Source organism: Neopsephotus bourkii, unplaced genomic scaffold (assembly GCF_033783945.1).
Source record: "Neopsephotus bourkii isolate Nb327-2 ecotype Australia unplaced genomic scaffold, CSIRO-AGI_Nbou_v1 NB_659, whole genome shotgun sequence".
NCBI lineage: Eukaryota > Metazoa > Chordata > Aves > Psittaciformes > Psittacidae > Neopsephotus > Neopsephotus bourkii.
The window spans coordinates 5,905,333-5,926,497 of NW_026901158.1; the positions used below are offsets into that span (position 1 = coordinate 5,905,333).

General features: G+C 42.3%; 1 protein-coding gene and 1 long non-coding RNA gene across 2 annotated transcripts; one reads left to right on the plus strand and one right to left on the minus strand.

Annotated features, from left to right (window-relative positions):
- Nucleotides 1–1,514: 1,514 nt before the first annotated feature.
- PKN3 (protein kinase N3) lies at nucleotides 1,515–19,585 on the minus strand. Its single transcript, XM_061352827.1, has 22 exons — nucleotides 19,241–19,585; nucleotides 15,794–16,076; nucleotides 15,098–15,246; nucleotides 14,191–14,320; nucleotides 13,925–14,076; nucleotides 13,389–13,584; nucleotides 12,859–13,050; nucleotides 12,509–12,618; nucleotides 11,869–12,012; nucleotides 10,866–10,941; nucleotides 9,723–9,909; nucleotides 8,554–8,665; nucleotides 7,759–7,826; nucleotides 6,250–6,316; nucleotides 5,580–5,671; nucleotides 5,042–5,218; nucleotides 4,890–4,952; nucleotides 4,263–4,339; nucleotides 3,565–3,707; nucleotides 3,227–3,334; nucleotides 2,579–2,659; nucleotides 1,515–2,246 (listed from the first exon to the last, which is right to left on the minus strand). Exons 1-22 carry the CDS (start codon nucleotides 19,568–19,570, stop codon nucleotides 2,034–2,036), a joined length of 3,150 nt encoding a protein of 1,049 aa, XP_061208811.1. The 5' UTR covers nucleotides 19,571–19,585; the 3' UTR covers nucleotides 1,515–2,033.
- On the plus strand, nucleotides 19,368–20,294 carry LOC133211953 (uncharacterized). The gene is made up of 2 exons (XR_009725335.1): nucleotides 19,368–19,543; nucleotides 19,849–20,294. It is a non-coding gene; the product is annotated as an uncharacterized LOC133211953 (long non-coding RNA).
- Nucleotides 20,295–21,165: the final 871 nt, after the last annotated feature.

The following is a 21,165-nucleotide window of genomic DNA, read 5'->3' on the forward strand; positions in this document are numbered from 1 at the left end:
TCAGGATTTAAAGCTGATGAGCACTCATGGAAGGACAGTGTAGTCATTAACACAGCATGATAGTCCAAAAGCAGAAGAGCATCCCTTTTTTTACCAACTCCAGTGCTTGTGATCTGTTTCCAGTCTGGTTAGTTCAGGGTAGAAACTCCTATCAGAGGGAAATCAGAATGCTAAGAATTATTTTCATAACAATGGCATATCATCCAGAGAAGATTCTGCAGTTTGTGTCAGTGTGGCTCATTGGCCACATCACGATCTCTGGTTCTTCAGGTATCAGTCAAACAAAAGCTCCTCAGCAGATACTACAACTCAGAACACACAGTTTTGCTCTGCTTGGTAATTCTTTTTAGAATGCACCAGGATGGTAATTTACTGTCTTTTCTACTGGATTAAAAGATTAAATATGCCTTTTTTTGGTTATGCCTCCTTATTTGAACCCAAGTTCTAGATTTCACTGTGCTAACAATCCACTATACACAGGCTTTGACCTTAAGAAAAGTCACAAAACACACTGTAGGAGCCAACAGCAAGCCAGGCAGTACTGTTCAAACAAAGGGCAGGAAAATGCACATCCTGCTTTAAAAGGGTCATTAGACTGCAAGGCAGAGCAGGAGGATGAAGGATATTTGAAAACAGGGATTTCAGATGCAGTTATAATTGGCTCTGAAAAGATTAAATCTGGATTCAGTGTGAATTACCTGTTTTGCACAAACATAGCTCTTACCTCTCTGAATTCTTGACCAGCCTTGATGTAACAGTGACAACTCATTACCTGCACTGAGCCTTATCTCCATATACAGCACGATTGCACTGCTTCAACTTCTGTCTACCTCTGTTGGAGACAAACTGAAAGAGTAATAGCTGTGGGTTCCCTATTTGTGATCAGTATGATGCTTCATTTCTAGATACTCTTGCACTTTTTTTTTTTGCCCAACAAGCTAATATTATGAATTTAAGAGAAAAAATGTATCTTACCAAGTATAATTACAACACATGTTACCAGGCAAAGGAAATCACCTTTAACTTACTGATTTTCCAGTGTTAACACTGTAATTATTTGACTATCCCAACAAAAGGTACAGGATATTGATAACATCTGTGGAGAGACAATTTGACTACAGTCATTTGTCTGTGACAGTGGATGATACCATGCAAGGTGTACACAGACAACTTCACTGAGAGAGAGGGAGGGAGGAAGGAAGGCAGGAAGGAAATGCTACTATTAACATTTACAGAGAAAAATAAAAATTTGCCTGTTGGACAGAATATGGTTAGCCCTGACCTGAAACACTCAGCTAACACAAAGGAGATGAAAAGCTGAGATTTCATTATAAGAAATGGTTTCTTTATTTTCAATAATAGAATGTGCAAAGCTGTGGCTTCTTCATATCATTAAAAACAATATTTGAGATTTAGCATCCTCAAAGAAGTAGAAAGAGACTCATTTTCCTCAAGATAAATCACTCAGATCATTGTCAAAACCAAGTTATCATTGTCAAACCCAAGTTATCATTGTCTTGGTTGTGTTAAAATCTAGTCCTTCTCTGGCATACACATAATTATGAGTGGGAATGAGCTTAAAAATCATTACAAAGAGGGAATGCTGTATGTATCTCTTTTAGACAACAGCTGAGAAGTGGCCATTCCCTCTAATACTATGCAACTTTAAAAAGCTGTGCTACTTACTTAGGCTTTTTGCAAAGAGTAACCTGGGTTGCAGAGATTATTTGATTTCATTAAATTAAGTCCATCTTAAATTCCACACTTCCATCTATATGTAATGGCAGCAGAAGATAAATCCAGTCAAACTAATTGCTCCTTAAAAACAACTGACATCCAGTATCCCTCCAGCAAAGGAGGCTGAAAAAAAAACCCACAGGAGGTTAACTCAGCTTGTGGGGCACTCTCATCCCAGGGTCATCAGCACTACTACCAGATCTGGTAGATCTTTTGACTTTTCCATTGCTCACGCCAAGTCCTCTGTTCGCTCTCTCAAGGTGGTAACAATCTGGTCATGTTTTTTATAGCTCGAGTCAAACATCTAAAAGGTGCCTGGAAACAAAGTCAAAGTCCTTGAAGACATTCTGCTCCTTACGGGTTAGGAGAGCAACCTCCTCAGGAGGAGTAAGGATGGGCTTTTGTGATGTAAACTCTTCATCGAAGTTGCTAATGTCAGTTGGGTCTCTTAGAGTGGGCACAAAAGGGGGCTTCAGAGTCCTGGCCAACAAGGCATCCCAATCAATTCCCTGTAAGAGAAGGAAGTGAACAGACCAAATTGACGTTAAGATTATTTATGAAATGAGATGTTTATGGCTCACAAGGTAGGTGCACTTGTACCTAGAAGCAGCACAATCAGAAATAAACCAGTTCTGGGAGCTTATAGATCCCAGAATACACTCTTGGGAGATGTCATTTCAAACATGAAATACATTCTGGAATAGAGCACTGAAGTGCAATAGAAGCTACCACTAAAATCTCACTGATGACTAATAGGAAACATGCCTCCATATCAACAGAAAGTATATCACTCTCAGCTCAAGCACAAGAGATGAGGAGGAGGGATAAAGTGAGTTCCTACCTTAAAAAAGGCCTGGATTTTAATCTCTTCTGCATCTTTTTCCCCTGCTCCCAGTCTACGCTCTGGACATTTCCGAAGAAGCTGCAGGAAATATCAGGTCAGAATTAAACACTGGGAACAAAGGTGGACAGAAATCATATTCCAGAGGGGGAAAAAAAAAAAAAAGGAAAAAGAAAGGAGATGGACTGACCCCTTGGTATCTTCTCATTCTCATTTTGCAGCAAGGTCATAAATCTGCTAGTAATAGCTCAGACCTAGCTCCTTGTAAATAACTTGCCCGCATCAATGAGACACCTGCTATAAACTGCATGAAGCATCTCATCTTAATTGTGAACCACTGACTGCTGGGTTACATTTAAAAACTGAATGACTCTGACATTCCTGCCCTTGAATCAACACTTTTCCATGTCAGACTTGGCAGAAACAGCCCTCAGTAAGAAGTCTGCTTAGTCATCCTTAGAAGAATAACATTTATGTAAAGGGAAGGAAAGGAAAAATATGTGTAAATGTTAAATGTTTCCTTAGTCTGCGCAGGCAGCTCCAGATTACACACACAAATGTTATCCAGTCCTAATAGAGTCCCTCTGGATCCACTTCCACAATAAATGCAAATTCCTCAGGCTCTCAGCAACCCATCAAGCCCATTACCTTCCGGATTATGGTAAGTGCCTCAGATGAAAGGAATCGTGGATACCGGACTTCATCATTGACAATGCTGTCAAAGACTTCCTCCTCATCGTCTCCAGGGAATGGTGACTGCAATTGGGACATCTGATTATTCAATCTACATAGCACCCATTCCTCACTATTAAATAGGATGAAAATAGTATACAACTGTATGAATTAGTGTTTGGCAAGCACTATGAGTGAGTAAAATGTAATTTAAGTACTAATAGTTGACTGCATTCAGCAAAGTGTTATCTTACGTGGTTGGGTGCTATTGCCACAAGCCCGTTTAGGGAAGTCCTCTTAAAGAAAGGTCTTACCTCGCCAACAAGCATCTCATAAATGAGTACACCCAATCCCCACCAGTCTACTGCCCGAGTGTATGAGATGTCCGTCAGGACTTCTGGAGCCAGAAATTCAGGGGTGCCACAGAAGGTGTTTGTGCGGTCTCCAAAACCTATTCCTGTAGCAAAAAGAACACTTGTAAAACCCAGCACACATTACTAAATGGACCACATGCAGCCTCACCTTCTGGAAGCCACAGCTTATCACTGATAATCTAATGTTGTTAACCAGGCAAGGGTTCTCTTTAATGTCTGTAAACAGCAATAGCAGGTATGAAAACTGAGGCCCTTGACAACTCCAAATAATATACAGACAATGCTTACAGAAACAGAAAAAACAAGGCAATTCCCTGCAGATTCCATTGCTCATTTACTCAAGTACACATTTTTGTAGCATCCTCTATTCTGCCTCCTTTGAACAAACAAACATATTATAAACTCTTTTGTGAGCTTCCTGAAGATGAAAGGACAAAGTTCTCTTTCCAAGTTCATCATGGCCAGACAAGTGAGGGTGTTTTGTTGTTTGGTTTGTTGGGGTTTTTTGGTCTTGGTGGGTTTTATTTTGTTTTTAAGATGGGGATCAATGTAAGTTACATAGGACCACCTCAGTATCTGAAGCCCAGACCCTAAACTGGTTCTGATGGTTTAACTTCAGCTTCAACAGAGTCACTCACCTTCCTTACACAATCCAAAATCTGCAATCTTCACAAATCCTTCAGCATCTAAAAGCAGATTATCCAATTTCAGGTCCCTGAAGGTAAAGGAGAAGAAAGAAAATGGTGGATGAAGTCCTAGGATTGCCATCCAACATTTTTTTTTGCACAAGAGGTGGAAGCTAAATGTTAATAAAATCAAATTTAAATCAAGCAAAGTCTGCATTTGTTTTAAATTATGTATTATTTGAAAGATTTCCCTTATGTTATTGATGTTTTCCTCTTAATGAAAGTCTCACAAAGCAGCCTGGAGCTGAGTGGGGCTTATTCATCTGGAAAAGAGCACCCCACAACAGCATGACACATTACTTGACTATGACAGTAGAAAAGAAAGCAGTGACATACAGGTGCCCCCCAGAACGTACTGACATGTCAGAGAGGACTAATCACCTGCAACATGTCAGGTGAATAGCTTCTAGATGACTTTCTTTACTTTAAACACGATGAACATGCTGATAGCAGCAGGCGATGGGGAAAATAAAGACAGGCAGAAAGATTAGAGACCCTAGCAAGATAGTGAGCTCCAGATAGGAAAAATCAACTTTCAAGTTGCTGGACTGCCTTATTTGTGAATTTTTGCTTCTTTACCTATAAACAATTTTCTTCGCATGCAAGAACTGGAGCCCCAAGACTACGCAGGCTGTGTAAAACCTAAAAGAGAGGAACAGTTATCAGGAAATATATATGAGAATCAAGTTCAAAATGTTTAGTGCCTGGAAATTAGACTAATTCTAACTCACTGTGCCACATGCTCTGGAAAGACATCTTCATGGATGCGCATCATAAGATCACCACCTGGAGTATATTCCATCACAAAACAAGCATGATGAGGTGTCTGGAAACATGCAAACATGTTCACCAGGAATGGATGACCAGAAGAATTGACCACTTCAAATATTCGCTTCTCACAGTTCAAGCTGCCAGGATTCAAAGAAAGAAAATGTCAGTGTTAAAACCTGGCAGAAAAGCCTGTTCTGAGAAAGAGAGGATGAAGAAGAAAATCGTTACAGCTTAAATTAGAGAAATAAAAAGTGAGGGCTAATACAACATTTCCTTCCAAATCTTCAGTCTTACAATGTTCTTCAGGTGTTATTCCACCAGAAGGCAGAAAGCAGCACTGTTATTAGTTTCCTTACTTGTGATTTTACTTACTCAAGCCCTAAGGTCATATTTAACTTTAACAGTGCCACGACTAGTACACATAAAACCTACTAACATTTGATTACAGGTGTGTAAATGTACCCTCTGGCAATAGTACCATCTCTAAACCAAGCTCACCTATCAATTTCATCTCTCCTAATAATATCTTTTTTCTTCAGGGCTTTGATAGCATACAGCTTCCCAGTTGCCTTGTATTGAGCCAGCAGTACCTGAAAGACAACAGAAAAGCTCTACTTCAAACAAATCTGTTCTTTTCGTACTGGATCACTTTGACTTGTCTGGAGTGGATAGAAACAGTTTGTGTCAGTGGGAGTCATTCTCAACACCAAGCTCAAGTAACTCCAAAAAATTTAGAGCTTTTTTCCTGCTCCTTGTACTGAAGCAGTCTAGAAGGATGTTGATGTAAGTTATATTCTTTCCACAAACAGTAGTATCACAGCTTCGTGATACAGAGCTCTCACCCCAAGCAACTATGCATACAGATTTTGGGAATGGAGCTATTCCATTCCTGACTACCATGAAAAAGAAAGGAATGGTAATGGTGTGCTTTATGAAATGACCCTCCGGATAGTTTTCTTCAGGCTTTGAAGCCACAAGTCTTCAGGAATTTTGACTGTTAACAAGTTATCAGCTGCTTGTGTGGTTGGGCTGGGTTTGTTTTGTACATCTGTGTTACAATAAATCTCCTCTGTACTGCAACATTTCTATTTGGACTCTGAGGCAAAGGCCAATCTTCAGAGCCACAGTCCCTCTGCCCTCTTTCACAAAGTATACACTTCTGTATTACCTTCCCAAAGTGACCACGTCCCAACATAGCAATACAGTGAAAATCCTCAAGCTGAACTGTCTTTTTCCTGCAGACAAACACAGAATTGCTGAGAATACCCAAAACACGCACAGATAACTAAAGAGTACATATTGCTGTTAGGTGAAGAAGCTCTGTATAGCAAAACAGAAAGCAAACAGGTGCATCAACCACTCCTTGTCTAAGATGAAATCCTGAAAATTTAGGCTTGCTGCTCTTCTGCCACTGAAAAAAGTAGCAGGCAACCACAAGGAAACTGCTCTTGGTGGCAGCAGTCTGACTTGAATCTCTGCTGGCAACAGGAGCAACAATTCTGACTCTCCAAAGTTTCCTTTCTCTGTTACTTTCCCTAACAGGATTAGTTCCCCTCTATCCCCATCCTTGAGGAAGTAAAATTCAATTTTGCCTTCACTTCTTTCAGCAGGCTCAACAGCAATTGTGTTAATCGGACATGAGCATGTATATCAAGTGCTGGTAGGATAAGGGCATAAGAAAAAAAGTTCTCTCTCAAGAACTGGAAATGAAACATGGTGAGGCAACAGACATAAGATGTTGCTGGAAAAAACATAGCTGAATAAAGAGATGCTGTGTCAGCCACAAGGTGTTACCAGGGAAACTCAGGCTGCAGAACTGCTTGGAAATAATAAAAAAATCCTCAACAAACAACCCACATCCTAAACACCTGAGTCCAGGATCATCTTTAAATGGCAGCAGATACCCAGGACACTTCCAGTCAGTGAAACAAAGAGCAAGGTATCTACCCATGAAGGACTCAAATCCCTCCTGAGCCTTCTCAGAGGGAAAGTAGGCAGGTGCCTGACAGTTATGAAGATGGAACCCCTCAAAAGTGATGATGAAATTATGAAGATAATTCTATGATCTGAACTATAAGATCAGCTTTAATAAGATTTTGCTATTTGTGGATTTTTGGTCAGTATTTGTTCAACAATAGTAATATGTTTTTACTTGTCCCGTTTTTGGTATATTTACTGCTGTGTGTTGTTGTTACATACAAATCGTGTATATATAGCTGCCATAGGCTATAAGCAACTAAATGGTTCATGCCTCCCTATGTAATGAAATACAGTGTATCTTGCATATCAATAGAAACAGAAGTGTGAGAGATAGCAAAAGTGGTTCTGAAATGTATTACTTAGAACGCAGACACATTTAAATATACCACACCATAAAACTTCAAAGAAGGAAGCACCTGAAGACAGGTAAGTGGCTTTACCTTCTACTCAAATAATCTATTACACTGTAGTGTACAGTCTATCACTAGGCTAAGTGCTGGGGTTAAAAAACAGATGAGTCACATTTGGACAAGTTCAGAGCAAACTTTTCATGGTACTGTCTATACTCAGCACTAAAAGGCTGCTGCTGAGAAATCAAAGCAGACCTTGAGCTGAATTTTAGTCTGCATGCTCAAACATTTCAGCCCAATACCTCTTTATTCCATGACCCAAGACAGCCCATGCTGTCCACAGTTACCTTGGAGATGCTGGGACTGTTACAGCAGAGCTGCAGGACTTCTCTTCAACATGCAGCCTCTTCAGACGCTAGGAACAGAAAGAAAAGGACAGAATCTGGAATCATCAAGTCAGACCTGAACATCCACATCCAAGTTATCTCCTTTGACATGAATCAGCATAACCACAGACAAGTTCTCGCAGTAGGTCATCCCCTCTGGTCAGAGGGAAGCAGCATGAAAAACAGATTGTCACTAGTCACATGTAACATGTATGATTTTATTATTTTTTTATAGGCTCAAACCCTTTCAAGTAAATGTTTTTTTAAGTCTGGGATAAAACATTTCCTTTCTAGGAAAAAAAGACACTTCCTGTCCCAGGAAGAGTCACAACGATCAAAGAATGCAGCTTCCTCTATCACCAAAGGCAAATAAGAAAGGGTAAGATGTGGTAGAACACGGGTCATTAACCATTATACTACTCAAAACAATTTTTCTGCTCCTTCCTGTCAGAAAAATAGAGCTCTTCTTGGGTTTGCCCAGTTTCTTTAACGACAAAGAACATCATCTTGTCATAGAAGCCTGCCTACCTTCCTTCCCCACCTTCTCTCTGCACTCTTGCCCTGAACTCCCAATTTAATTTTGGTAAAGATTCCATGCCAAAACAGCTCACTGGATTCTGAATCCCTGGAGATCAGCCAGCTAATGAGGAGATGCCTGTCTCTAGTTGATTTCTCCAGTAAGAAACAAATAAGAAGAACTGGGCCTTGAAAGAATAACAACCAATAAAAGGTCTCTCTGTTAGCCCTGATGATTACCGGAGAATCTGCAGGAGATGGGGTTGATTCTTTGGAGTTGGCCATCTGGAACAGGCGTGGAGGTTTGGGTGGTGCTTCATCAGCAAAAGTGAGCTTAGCTGCAGGAAAGTCACTGCATTTGTAAGACAAAATTGAAGGAGATTGCCTTAGAACAGAACATCATACAGACACATCTTTTCTATATTAATTCAGCCCAACACACTGGACAACAGAACTCCCTGATTCACATTGCAAGGCTGTGAGGTATCAAGAGTTATGCTCTCCTAAGTAAATGAAAAGAAGCTATTAAGCTGGTGATGGTTAAACTCACATCCAACAACAGCTCTCTGATGCTATAAAAATCAATTAAACAAAGGTACATAGAAATAAGTCACTATGATCAGGAATTTAAAGGAAGCCTTGATTTTAACAGCAACACAGTAGTTGATTTTTCTTCTTTTTAGCTTTTCCATGTTTTGTGAATCAGCAGGAATAGTGTCTTTCAGATACGATGTACCTTCTATGTGATGTACCCTCTGAGTGCTCCATTATGCTAGTGGTTGGGGTATACTTAGCCTCATGAAAGAGTGCATTTTTACTACAACAATCACATTGTGACCTTGCCTGGAGTTCAGTTACTATACTGGTAAAGACACTTTATAAGTGGAATTTCTTTCCTTTATAGCACAAAATCAATACACCTTTCTTTGTATATAAAGTAACTTCTGAAATTTGCTTTTGGTTAGGTTTGGGATTTGGGGTTTTTTCCCCCCTTTTCTGTTTTGTTTTTTTTTTTGCTGTTTTTGTTTTGTTGTTTTTTGTGTTTGTTTTGGGTGTTTTATTTTGTAGTATCACAGTGTTTACTTATCACCACTTGCCCACAGCTCTCACTGCAGAGGAAAAGAAAGCTGCTGAAGTCCCACTGGCTCTGGAACACACTGCTTGTTAGGAGAGCAATTCTGGAAACCAGACCAAGTGCTAACAATAAGGCAGAGCTACCCACGATGTACTGAACACCCCACTAAAATGACATAATTTCAGGCAGCACTTAAAATCCTGAATTAAGATCCTCAAATACATTTTTCTGATCAAACTCTTCCCCCACCTTAGTAAGATGCAACCAAATTTTAAGCTTTATCCTACACCTGTGTTTCCGAGTGTCATCCAGCAACACTCAGAACATGACTTACCTACTCAATTTGGGCATTGGATCAGCATGACTTTGTGGGGGAACTGGAGAGAAGTCTGTGTGAATGGGATCATGGAGTGGGGGACTCAGAGTGCCCATGGAACTACATGGAGGGAGGAAACTCATCATCAGGCGACCCCAAGCAGCAACATTTATGTTCATTTGAGGAGCTCGGAGAAATTCTTTCCCTGGAGGAGTCAGAGTCAAAACACCAGTGGTTTAACAACACACAAATTACAATCTCACGTACCGTTAAATTACTGTTTTCACCCAAACACCCGTGGGTTATTCAAAAAGGGATCCCACCTCGGGGAGAACGGGCTTCCCCCCCCACCCCGGAAGAAAGATTAGTAATGATGATGATACAGATCTACTGTTTCACTTAAGTTCAGTTCCATAGAATATCGCAACAATCAAGTAGAAATTGCATAAAACATTAAAAACCTTATTTTAAGTCGGATTTTCTTCTATTTCAACACTGTATTTTAATCAGGCAGCTTGCTAACAGAAAGTTTCTGAAAATGCCTTAAAAAGAGTAAAACATTTGGCATGTTTTTGTTACTTTTACTACTTCCTGAATAATATAAAATCTCATTTATCCCCACTGCGAGGAGTTCTCAGTATGTAGTCTTACCTTATTCAGCTTCACAAGAAAGAATTTGCAGACAAAGAAGAAAGTATGCAAATTATTCCAGTCCCTAAATTATTAATCTGAGATGCCAGCTCTAAAGACTTGACAATCAGTAGCCTGTTCATGACACAGTCTTCTCTAATTCAGAGTTTTCCTGAAAACCTTCCAAACTCTGTTCATCAGTAACAGCATTACTGGTTAAATTAGCACAGCTTGAGTCTCTGATCTTGCTAAGGAAGCTGTTAAGTAACTAATAATTATATCTTCCTCAAAATGTTAATTATGAGTAGAAACACCACAACAATTATCACATTACACAGCCAGGCTGCCTACATGCTTTGTGATTGAACAAACTTTGCCATTCTAGTAAGCCTACTTACACACAGGAATTAGCAAGCATTCTAGTGCCTTACAAACTCAGTGGGATAGGAGGGTACACCAGCCTGCTTGTGCAAACCCCTGCCCTCACCTACACACCCTACATAGTAAGCAGTCAGCTCTCCAGCAGCTTACCTTTCTGTTTGGGGAAGATGCGCTTCTGTCGCTGCAGTTTTGGCTTTCTCTCAATGACAGGATTACAGAACATCACCTGGCAGAGAAGCAAAGGGGATTTGTCAGGATTTTTCGTTTACACTGTGAACACAGACCTTCACACGTGCCTGCCATCTCATCAAGTTCTCCATTTGTATCTGTTTGATAAGTTAGGAGTCAATTACATAGGCTCCAGACTCTGTTATTCTAGCTTCACCCTCTAAACATCCGTTACTTTAGCAATGGTTTTAGACGTTGGAATTTGCTGCTACCTGAAAGCAGAAAAAAACCCAAATTCATATCGCAACCATCATTAATCTGATTTGTAAAGCCATGCATAAAGAACACATCCATTTGTAGGATAAAGAAAAGTATTAGTCCATGGCAGAGAAGTAAAAACCAAAACACCAAAACCAATCCCCACAAAACCACAAAACCCAAACTTGCCTCCTCTCCTGCTTTCTTTGGTACATGAGGTCAAGATCCTGCTTTTGGAGAGATAACCACAGGAACTTTCATCACAACACAAAGGAGAAAGTACTGTGGTTTCTATGGGATTACCTGCATAATCTCTTCATTGATGGTACTTGAAACTATTAACCTCAGAAAGATGATAAAATAAGCATACCCAGAGGGAATGTGGATCTCTGATTCTACAGTCTCTGTGATTCAATTCTGACCATTAAGCCATATGTTTAATTAAAGTGTCACCAATGACTCACAATGAAAGCAAATAAAACCCAACAGATTTCACAGCACACACACATATAATTACAGTGGAGCAGTTGAGGAGTCACTCCAGGCTATGGCATATACACATCTATTATATCATGTTGCTCCTTATTCTTACACAGAAAAGGATTTCAGGTGTCATTCTACCCTTCTAGATTATTGCTCCTTCCATCCCTTGTATCCTGGGTTGAACAACTGCTTTCAGGGCAAGCACCCTAACCAGAGTTCTCTTAAAAAGAAACAAAGCTTATACCTCTGCAAAGAGCATTCCTTGGGGTTCCAGCGGGAGGCACATCCCATGACGTTCGTTATCTAGAAAATCATCCAAACGTAAAAACTTCACTGCACAAAGTTCTCTCCAGTCTCTCCAGTAAATGGCAACTTCTAGCTCACGAGACTGGTGGGATGGATGAGTGGTAAGGGAGAGAAAAAAAAGGCAGGAGAGAGTTACATACTACCCCATGCTCTGGCAATGGCATACACATGCTGCTGTTAAAAGTAAATAAAAGAAATAAAATCAGTAAACTAAACAGCATGAGTAAGAATCTTCTTTAATACTTGTTTTCTACTTTCTCTGTTGTTTTCACATCTTAATTATAGACCCTCTGAAGATGGTTGTCTTGGCTCCCAATTTCAGAAATCCCTGTGAGAGCCACTTCGCTGATAAGGGAAATAAAACTGCTCAGATAAGGAGAGGACAACAGATGCTGTTCAGGCTGAACCTCTGCCAGAGATGCACTGCCTTCAGGGGAAGGCTAAGATAACTGGCGCAGAAAAGGACAAGGGGACAGCAGCAATGCAAAGTTCACTCAACTGGAATGGCAGCTAAACAAGCAAATCAGGTAAGGTGAAATGGAAAAACAAATACCACAAGGAATCTAGGGCAGACTTACCCGGTCCAGTTCAATGACAAAGCTCTGGTCCCATGCCTGGTTATTAACTGGTCCCCAGGTTGTTTGGCCAACTACTTTATTATCCACCTTGAGAACAGCAAGGACCTCATCTAAACAAAGGAGAAAACATGGATTATAATATTTTAGCACAGAAAATTTCCCATGCTGAAGGCAAATATCCCAAACAACTGTAACTTCTAGAAGAGTACAGGGAGGACCAGGTATAATGCAATTAAATCTTAGCTTTGCAGAAAACAGGTATCTTGTAGTTACACTCACATAAGGCTAACCAACACCATGATGAGAAGACCCCATACGCCACTCAGTTCAGGAGGGAACCCCATACTCACTACATGGCTCTTCATTCCGCAGGTACTTCCCTGCAACACTACGGCCATGGATACCCAGGCCAACTCGTGTTCGGGAAAGGGATCTCAAATCACTTGGGCTGCCACAGATGGGAGACGAACTAGTCATTCGGGAACGTCCTGGAACGTTTTCCAATAGATCCTGACACCCCATTAGTCTCACTTCCAATGTTCCTGAGGAATTTTAGGAGAATAAAGAATATTATTACTAAATCTTCACATTCATCCCATTTTTGTGTAATGTAAAAGATAAAGTGATTCCAGTCAGCCTTGTCCTCACAAGGGTCTGAGAATTTCTCAGATTCATGATTTAATAGCTCGAATCTACCACAAATTAATGGACTGCAAATCCATATGATTAAAACGCTCTGCCTGGCCTAGAAGACATAAATCCAGACCCTAGAAAACCAAATCCCCATGTAGCAAAAGGCAGTACAATAATGAAAATAAATGCAATTAAATTTTCTCCTCTATCCTCCTCACAAACAACATGCCACACAGGACTTACGTACCTGTAAGGGCTGTAGGTTTGACAACTGAAGTTGGTTGGATGCTGCCATGTTGAGCTCCCAGGGAGGAAGTATTTACTAGTTCCTGCTTGATGAGTGCTCTTTTTGGATGATCAGGAGAAAGCTCACTAAGCTGACGTTCCAAGGACAAGCGCAGCAGGTCAATCTTCTGAGAGGACTCTTGCAAACGACCCTGAGCCTGGCAATATGAAGTAGAACAGAAAACATGCATTGTACAGCTCCAGTCCAGGTACTTTAATCCTTTCTGAACTACTAAAGCAAGCTTCCAAACCAGACCAGATAACACCTTACTAATAAAGGAAAAAGACTAAACATTTTCCCACAGATCCTGATCACACCCATCAGTGTCACTTCTGAAGGAATGTTATTCCTAGAAGGGAAAGTGATCCCAGTTTGTTCTCAGAGAGACAGGAATACCAGATTAATAACTCCCGGTTAGCTCTACTCATTCATGCTAAATCACTGATGTTGAAGCATCTTGAAATCACCCTCTCAAGAAAGACTGAGTAAGTGCTTACCTCAGCCAAGAACTTGCGGTCCTGTACCCGACTTCCTCCCAGGATCTTCAGCACATTTTTGGCCCCCTCAGCTACAGCAGCTTCAATGCGCAGGTGATGTCTCAGCTCCTCAATACGCAGCTCCAAAGCACTGATGGTGCTCCCCATCCTCACTGGCCATTTGGGAGATAAAATATGGCAAAGATGAGAACTGACTGAGCACTGTGGATCTCAAGGCTTTGGCTGCATCTGTTCTGGGCTGTTATCAGTTACTTAAAACACCCTACCTGCTGGATCCGCTGGATCTTCCATCCCTCCTGCTGACTGAGATACTTTCCCAATGTGCATGCGGATTATCTCAATCTTTGTCTTGCTGTCCTGAAGCATCTGCTGAGCTGTAGCCAGCAGCTTCCGCTCCTGCCAAAAAAGAAAGCATAGGCAGAGAGGGACCCCTGCTCATTAAGAATGGATTGCAGTGAGGTGTTCACACATGATGATGAGGTGGTACCTGCAAAAAGGGTCATAAATGATTCTGAAATAGCATACATAAGTAGTTACGTAAAGGAGACACCTCTGAGGATCAAGGACTTTGAGACTGCTATCTCCATTTTTAGAGGGAAAGGACAGGTCAAGGTGATGTCTAGTTATAACACCAAATCTTGCAGTCACTGAGACTAGTGATTCACTGGTTAACTGTGCTTACACTGTTTTGTGAACAGAGGTTTTTAACAAATAAGAGTATCACACCCTCTACACTGCTGGTCTGGATAAATTAAGCTTCATAATAAGCTTGGTATTTATTGGGTTTTTTAATGTGTCTTGTAAATATCTTAATTTGTCTTTTACATAGGGTTATACCAAACTCAAACATCCAGTAATTACAGGTTGGATTAAGTCCTTGGCAAATGAAACATGCATCATTCACTCCCTTTTTGATTCTTGCTAAATTCTTGAAATCTGTACCATGTTGCAGGAAGCCTAATACACAGTTACAGTATTGGTTGTCCTGTGCTGTAATGTGATATGCTGTCACTATGCTGAGAACCAAAATGCAGAGATAGGATTCAGCCAAGCAAGCTTTACAAATTAATTTCTTCCACACACTGATTATCAGAGAGAGTTTTTATGTATGGATTTTAAACACATCTCAATCTAAAAATCCATATTCTCAAATGGTTGCTTATTCCTGTTTACCTTGGATGTTGAATACATTTGGATCATGTTTTCAGCTCCTTGTTTCACTTTCATTTCAACATGCAGCTGCTTTTTCAGAGCTTCAATCTTCCTTGCCATGGGGTCTCGGTTTCTTTCCCAGAGGCAAGGATCTGGAGACACCGATCCATCTGTACAAACAATACAGTCAATACTATTAGTTATCTTATCTTGTGTCATTTCACTGGTTATTGATGGGTGACTCCATAAAATAAGGTTAGGCTATAAAAGAAAGTACAAAAAGGTCTTGTCTGGAAAACTGACTGCAAAACACTCTTTCAAATGAAAATCAGTATTTCTTAGTTTATCAATGAACCCATTCTAACAAGCACTCTTTGAACCTCTTGTACTCACTCATCCTGTCAGATACTTGGCTGATGAACTGCCCAGAAACTCTGTTCAAATCTCTTCAATTCCACCTACAGCCTATGCCTGAATATTACCTGTATCCAGCACTCAGCTGGTCTTCTCCCCGTATCGATCTCTCATGTTGTCTTCTTTCACTTTTATTGCCCCATACTCAACTTTTTACTGCACAAATTATTTCATCAGCTAAATACCAACAGAAGAAACTCTTACTACTTTTGAGCCCTCAACAGAAAAATACATCAATTCAATATATAAGCATATGAAGCACTATAAGAGAATTTTCCTGTCAAATCATAACCCAAGCCCTACCTGTCTTATTCTCCTCTTTGTCTGTTATTACAATCCTTGCATTAAGCTCCTGAAGTTCCCAATGCAGTTGCTCCAGTTTTCGGTTGGAAGATTTCAGCACATGCTCTATATGAACAAGATTCTTTCTGTCTGTTGTCGCTTTGCGCAGGTTTTCTGCTCCCTCTTTAATCTTCAGTTCTTTCTGTATAGCACGGCGAAGCAATTCCTTCTCACCCTCCAGTTTTTGCTGGAAGCCTGGATCCATTAAGTTCACACCATTGCTCTGCTGCAAGAGACAGCTGCCCTGTAATCAAGCCAATAGAATTTCAGAGATAACACAGTTCAACCATTTTTATGGTATAGCAATACCCTTATAACATTCCACTCCTTCATTTCATTAGAAACTGGTTCAAACAAATTCTTAAGCCAAACTTTTCAGCAAATTTCCAACAAGACCAGACCTACATTTAAATTGCAGAGGACAGAACACAACATTGATCTTAACATGCTTTAATCTCATTTTAAACCATGCTGGAGAAAAACCTTCACATTGTCTCCTTGTTACTTAATGTCCACACACATCTTTGCTGTTCAAGTATCAAAGCCCAGCCAATATTTGCTCCTGTTCTGATCACCATTCACTTTTACTACTATGATGTAATAGATACAGATTTTTATGTGGATGTGTCTTGATGCTGACTGCTCAAAGACACATCCCAACTAACCCATTAGAGCTTTGTAGGCACATCACAAGCATGCATTAATTCTCAACTGTTAGGCATGAAGAAAGAAAATATAAAACCTGTTTTGACAAATGGACAAGCAACACAGTAGGCTTAACTTTCTGCTGTCTCTGCAAAGGTGAGCCAATTGTTGTCTCAGTCTCTATTCTCTGATTTACAGGTGGTAAAGCCACTTAGAAACACGGACTATTTTTGACTTGCATTAGTAGCATTCAAGCTTGTTCTATATCATTTTCAACACTGCTTGTTCTAGTGATATACCATCAGCTCTGGATGGAGATGCTCTGTCTGCAGGCTCTGGACATACACAGGACAGGCAGTTGCAGCAGATGTGTAACCCACTGACCACATAAACGCTGGACTCAGACCAGAGCTGTGAAAGCTTTATCCATGAGGATGCTACTTAAAATTAACAGATCCAAGCAAGACACTGTTTCTCTCTTCAACAGGAAGAGTGCCTTTAAGGCATTCAAAGCAATACATATATTAATAACCTAACCTTAATGATTCAGCATACTCCCTGCTCAAATGCAAAAGCTATGGTTGTCAAGCTCTACTACACTGATTTAATGCCACACAGCACGTCAGTGACTGAAGACAGAACTCAGGAATTCCAACTTGCTTTCACACTCCTTAGCTGGTTGACCACATTTCCAACAATAAACCACACTGGTTTTGTATTACTCGGGTACAATACTGCACTTCAGGAGTGTGCCGTGCATTCAAAGCTGAAGCCACTCACACAGAAACAATTATTTAATCAAAGACCCAACCAAACATCCTCCATCAGTTTTTGCTGATTTCAGTCTGACAGCAAAATAGTTAAAGAAGAAGGAAAAAACCAACATCTATTTGAAAACTGGCTTAGAACCAAGTTGGGTCTGCAGGAGATACACAATAGCCAAAACAGGAGTTGTTGGGATTGGTAACAAAAAGGTTCAGATTAACATCCTGATTCCAGGAAGTTCTCGCCCAATTAGTAAAGCCAGGAACTATAAGCCAGAGCTTTGATAAACATCCAAAGTTTTGTGAGGAAGAACTTGAATCACGGAGTTCCTGAGTCACAGGCAACCTTTACCAGCTCTAAGTTGAAAAATCAGTAAGCTCTTTATCCACTCTGTAGCAAGTGACTAAAAGGAGTCTGCTTGGCTGCAATTCTCATTTAAACCATTAGAAAAAACATACAGATCTCTTTTCTAGACAAACTATGCAAATGGGTGTAAGCAATCCACCCCCTGGATCTTCTCAGAGCAACAGAATGAGCAGCAGTGCAAGTGTAATACCAACGAAGGGAGCTGAATACAGAGACCTGTGTATTGATTCAGAGAACAGGTATAGTCTGTGCAGTTTTGGGGTCCATTTTCCTCCACTCTCTGCCAGAAGCTAGTATGAATACTGGTTAATGCAACGTGCTATTTTTTCTAAATATATTTAAAATGTAAGCATGATATGTTTTCATAGAATCATGGATTGGAAATGACCTTAAACTCATCATCTAATTCCAACCCCCCTGCCATGGGCAGGAGGATGGAAAAGCTGAATTTGCATTTGGATTGATCCATTTTGCATTCTGACTCAGGAATTTCAGTGCGGTTTCAGGAGACTGCCCCAGCCCATGCTGCAGCTGTTCTTGGGCTCCCCACAAAGCTCACTCCTTCGGGATAAGTCTCCAACACAATCCCAAAACGCATTTACAACTTGCAGAGAAATACCCAAGCAGGCTTAAATAAACTCGCTTTTGGTACTTGTATTAGGGCTGCCACAACTCACCCAGGGCTTCTGCTAGGCTCCTTGCACTGAAGTGTCTACACTGCTTCCTAACTGGCAGAAATACCAGCAGTATAAAGTCCTTGGGATTGCAGCCTGGGAAGATCCTATCCCCTCCGTGGTTATGCCCAGTTTGGCAATAAACTTCGCCTGCACAAAGCCCAGGGCAGACCTGGCTCTTACAGTTTCACCACTAACACAGAAACTGATTAACAGTTTGATTAAATGAGCTGAACAACTACCCAAAAACTATCCAAATGAGAAAGCTCACATGTGTTCACCAGGGCGTTGAAAATCACATCCTTCGGGGCAACTTTGTGCTGTAGGGAAAAGGCCTGTGTCGGGCACACACACGCTAACCACATTACTCTTCACAAGAAAAAAGCCACTTGCAATGCTGTCTGGAGCCATTCAGCCCCCTCCCCAACTCCAATCTCTGCAAGGGTGGAGAGCAGCGAGAGGGGGAGAACTAAGTCATTTGTGCCGCTCTCTCCATCCCATTTTTCCCTGATTAGGCTTGAAACGTCTCAAGGGAAGAGGGCAGGGCACCTCGGCCACTGCCCCGAGCTTATTCCACAACTGGATGTTTTTCGGAGCATGGAGGCTGGCGGCCCTCCCAGCGCCGGCAGCTCCCCGCTGACCCCACACCTCCTCAGTGCCGAGACAGGGATTCCTCCAGCGGGCACCAACCCTGCCCGAGCCCCACTCCCCTGAGGCGGGGAGGGACATTTTTAGGGGATCCCACCCGCTCCGCAAGGCCTCTCCCTCCTCCCGCCACCGCGACCGGCTGAGGAGACAGCGGGAAGCCCGCTCCCTCCCTGTCTGCCCGGGGCCGGGGGGCTTCCGGCGGGGCAGGGAAGATGGAGGAGACCCCCCGAAAGGTAGAAGGGACCCCAGAAGGATGGAGGCGGCCCCCCCTTTACACCTCAGCCCACCCGCCATGGGTCGCGGCGCTCACCTGCGGGGTCCCCGCCGCCATTGCTCCGTGCGGCACCGCCGGCAACCGGCACTTTTCAAACTCCGGCCTTCCCGGGGAGCGGCGCGCCGCCGGCCAGCGCCCTCTCGCGGGGTGCGGACCAGGGAGAGCTGCCCGCGGCCGGCCCGCAGGGAGCCGGGAGCCTCCCTTCCCCACACGCCTCCCTGGCAGGAGGTCGTCCCGTTGCCTGCGCCCGCCCTGAGGGGAAATGCGCAGCCGGGACCTGGCGCGGGATGGCGGCGGGAAGGAGAGAGGCGCGACAGGCCGGACGCTGAGGAGACTGAGGTACTTCCCGCTGCCTGGCGTGGACATCAACCCCTCCGCGTCGCGCTGCTGGGGAAAGAGAGGATTTAGGGGGTCAGAGTTCTGTGTAGGCACAGAAATGGTGGGTTCGCGATGGACGGGCAGTAGAGGGACATACACAGTGGCAGATATCCTTATCCAGGTATTGGGCTTTGATCCCCTGTAGACACCTCTGGGTGCTGTGAGGAAACATTCCTGTGGCTGGGCCCAGCGTGCTGTGCTGAGGATATCGGGTGGTTTTCAATTAGAGTTCTCCACATTGACTCGTAACTCGTGTCTGTTGGTAGAGGAGCAAGCAAACTGCAGCTCTTCTCTAGACAGGATGCTCCCTTGGAACGGGGCATTCCCTGTTGCCACTGCCCTGACTGCCCCTTTACGTGTAGTATCTGGTGTTTCAGCTGAATACTAGAGTGAAAAAAGCACCCAAATCCATTGGCAAGGCTGCCAGTAATCCCCCAGCTATCACAAATGAAAAACCCACTATCCTGTCTTGCAGAACTGATTTACAGTGTGTCATAATGCTTAAAACAAGTCACAAATGCTTACTGCTTTCAGGTGGTAAAGACCACCACTTGTAAGATCCTTCCTCAGCAGTTTTACGTAATGTTGTTATTACACCAAAATGCTTGGTTTTGGTCCTGGAGCAATGCACAGCTTTGAGTCAGAAGGCATCTGGAGGTTACAGCATTCCCACAGTGAAGTTTAGAAAGCTATTAATAAACAGAAATGGTTTCCTTTTATTTAATTAGAATGTTTTTTTCTAGCATAAGTGTTTTGTAAATGATCTGCAAGTGAATAATTAGGAAATCGGCAGAAATTTAAATCTATCTTGACTGAGTTGAATTAATAAAGCCTTAAACTTCTGTAAAACCTTTGATCATGCTCTTGTTGTTAATAAAGCAAGTGCATTAGATTAATATAAGCCCTCTGGAACCTATTGCTGTTTGTAACATGGCCCAGGGTCAGTTTAGTGTTTAAGGAATTATTATTAGACTGTATATTCATTGAAAGTACTGGAAAGGGGAAAGTAAACGCTTGTAGGTGTGGATTGAAGCTCAGGACAGGGACACGACCATCCGTCCAGCAGGCTGGGTCTGTCCCAGCAGCCAGGATTCAGGTTGTATTTGTCTTGTGTTGAAAGAGAGGTTTGGGGTCTTGGCTACAGAGGCCATTCTGCTGCTTTTGGGGTTCATGCGAGGGCTTCCCCCTCATTCCTTCAGGTCTTGTGTCCCCCAGGTGAGGCAGGGGAGCCCTGCCCTCCGCCAAACCATCCAGAGGAGATGGGACATATGCGGCACCAGCTTGTAGATGAGTTGCATTTGGTATGCATTAAAATGCGGAAGTGCTGGGAAAGGATGCCCTCTCTTCCCAAAGCCCTTTGCCTTTCACCTTTGCCAAGTCTCCCAGTTTATGCTCCTTCCCGGCCAGGAAATACTCCTTCTACAGCCCGTGTCAGATGCTGGAGAAACCCACCCACCCTCCCTCCCCATATGAGCTTGGGGAATGAAGGAGTCCCACTAGATGAGGACCCAGGGGAGCAGGAGTTAGGTCTTACAGGGCTCCCTCCACCAGAGTACATTCACTCAGAGAAGGTGATGATAAAA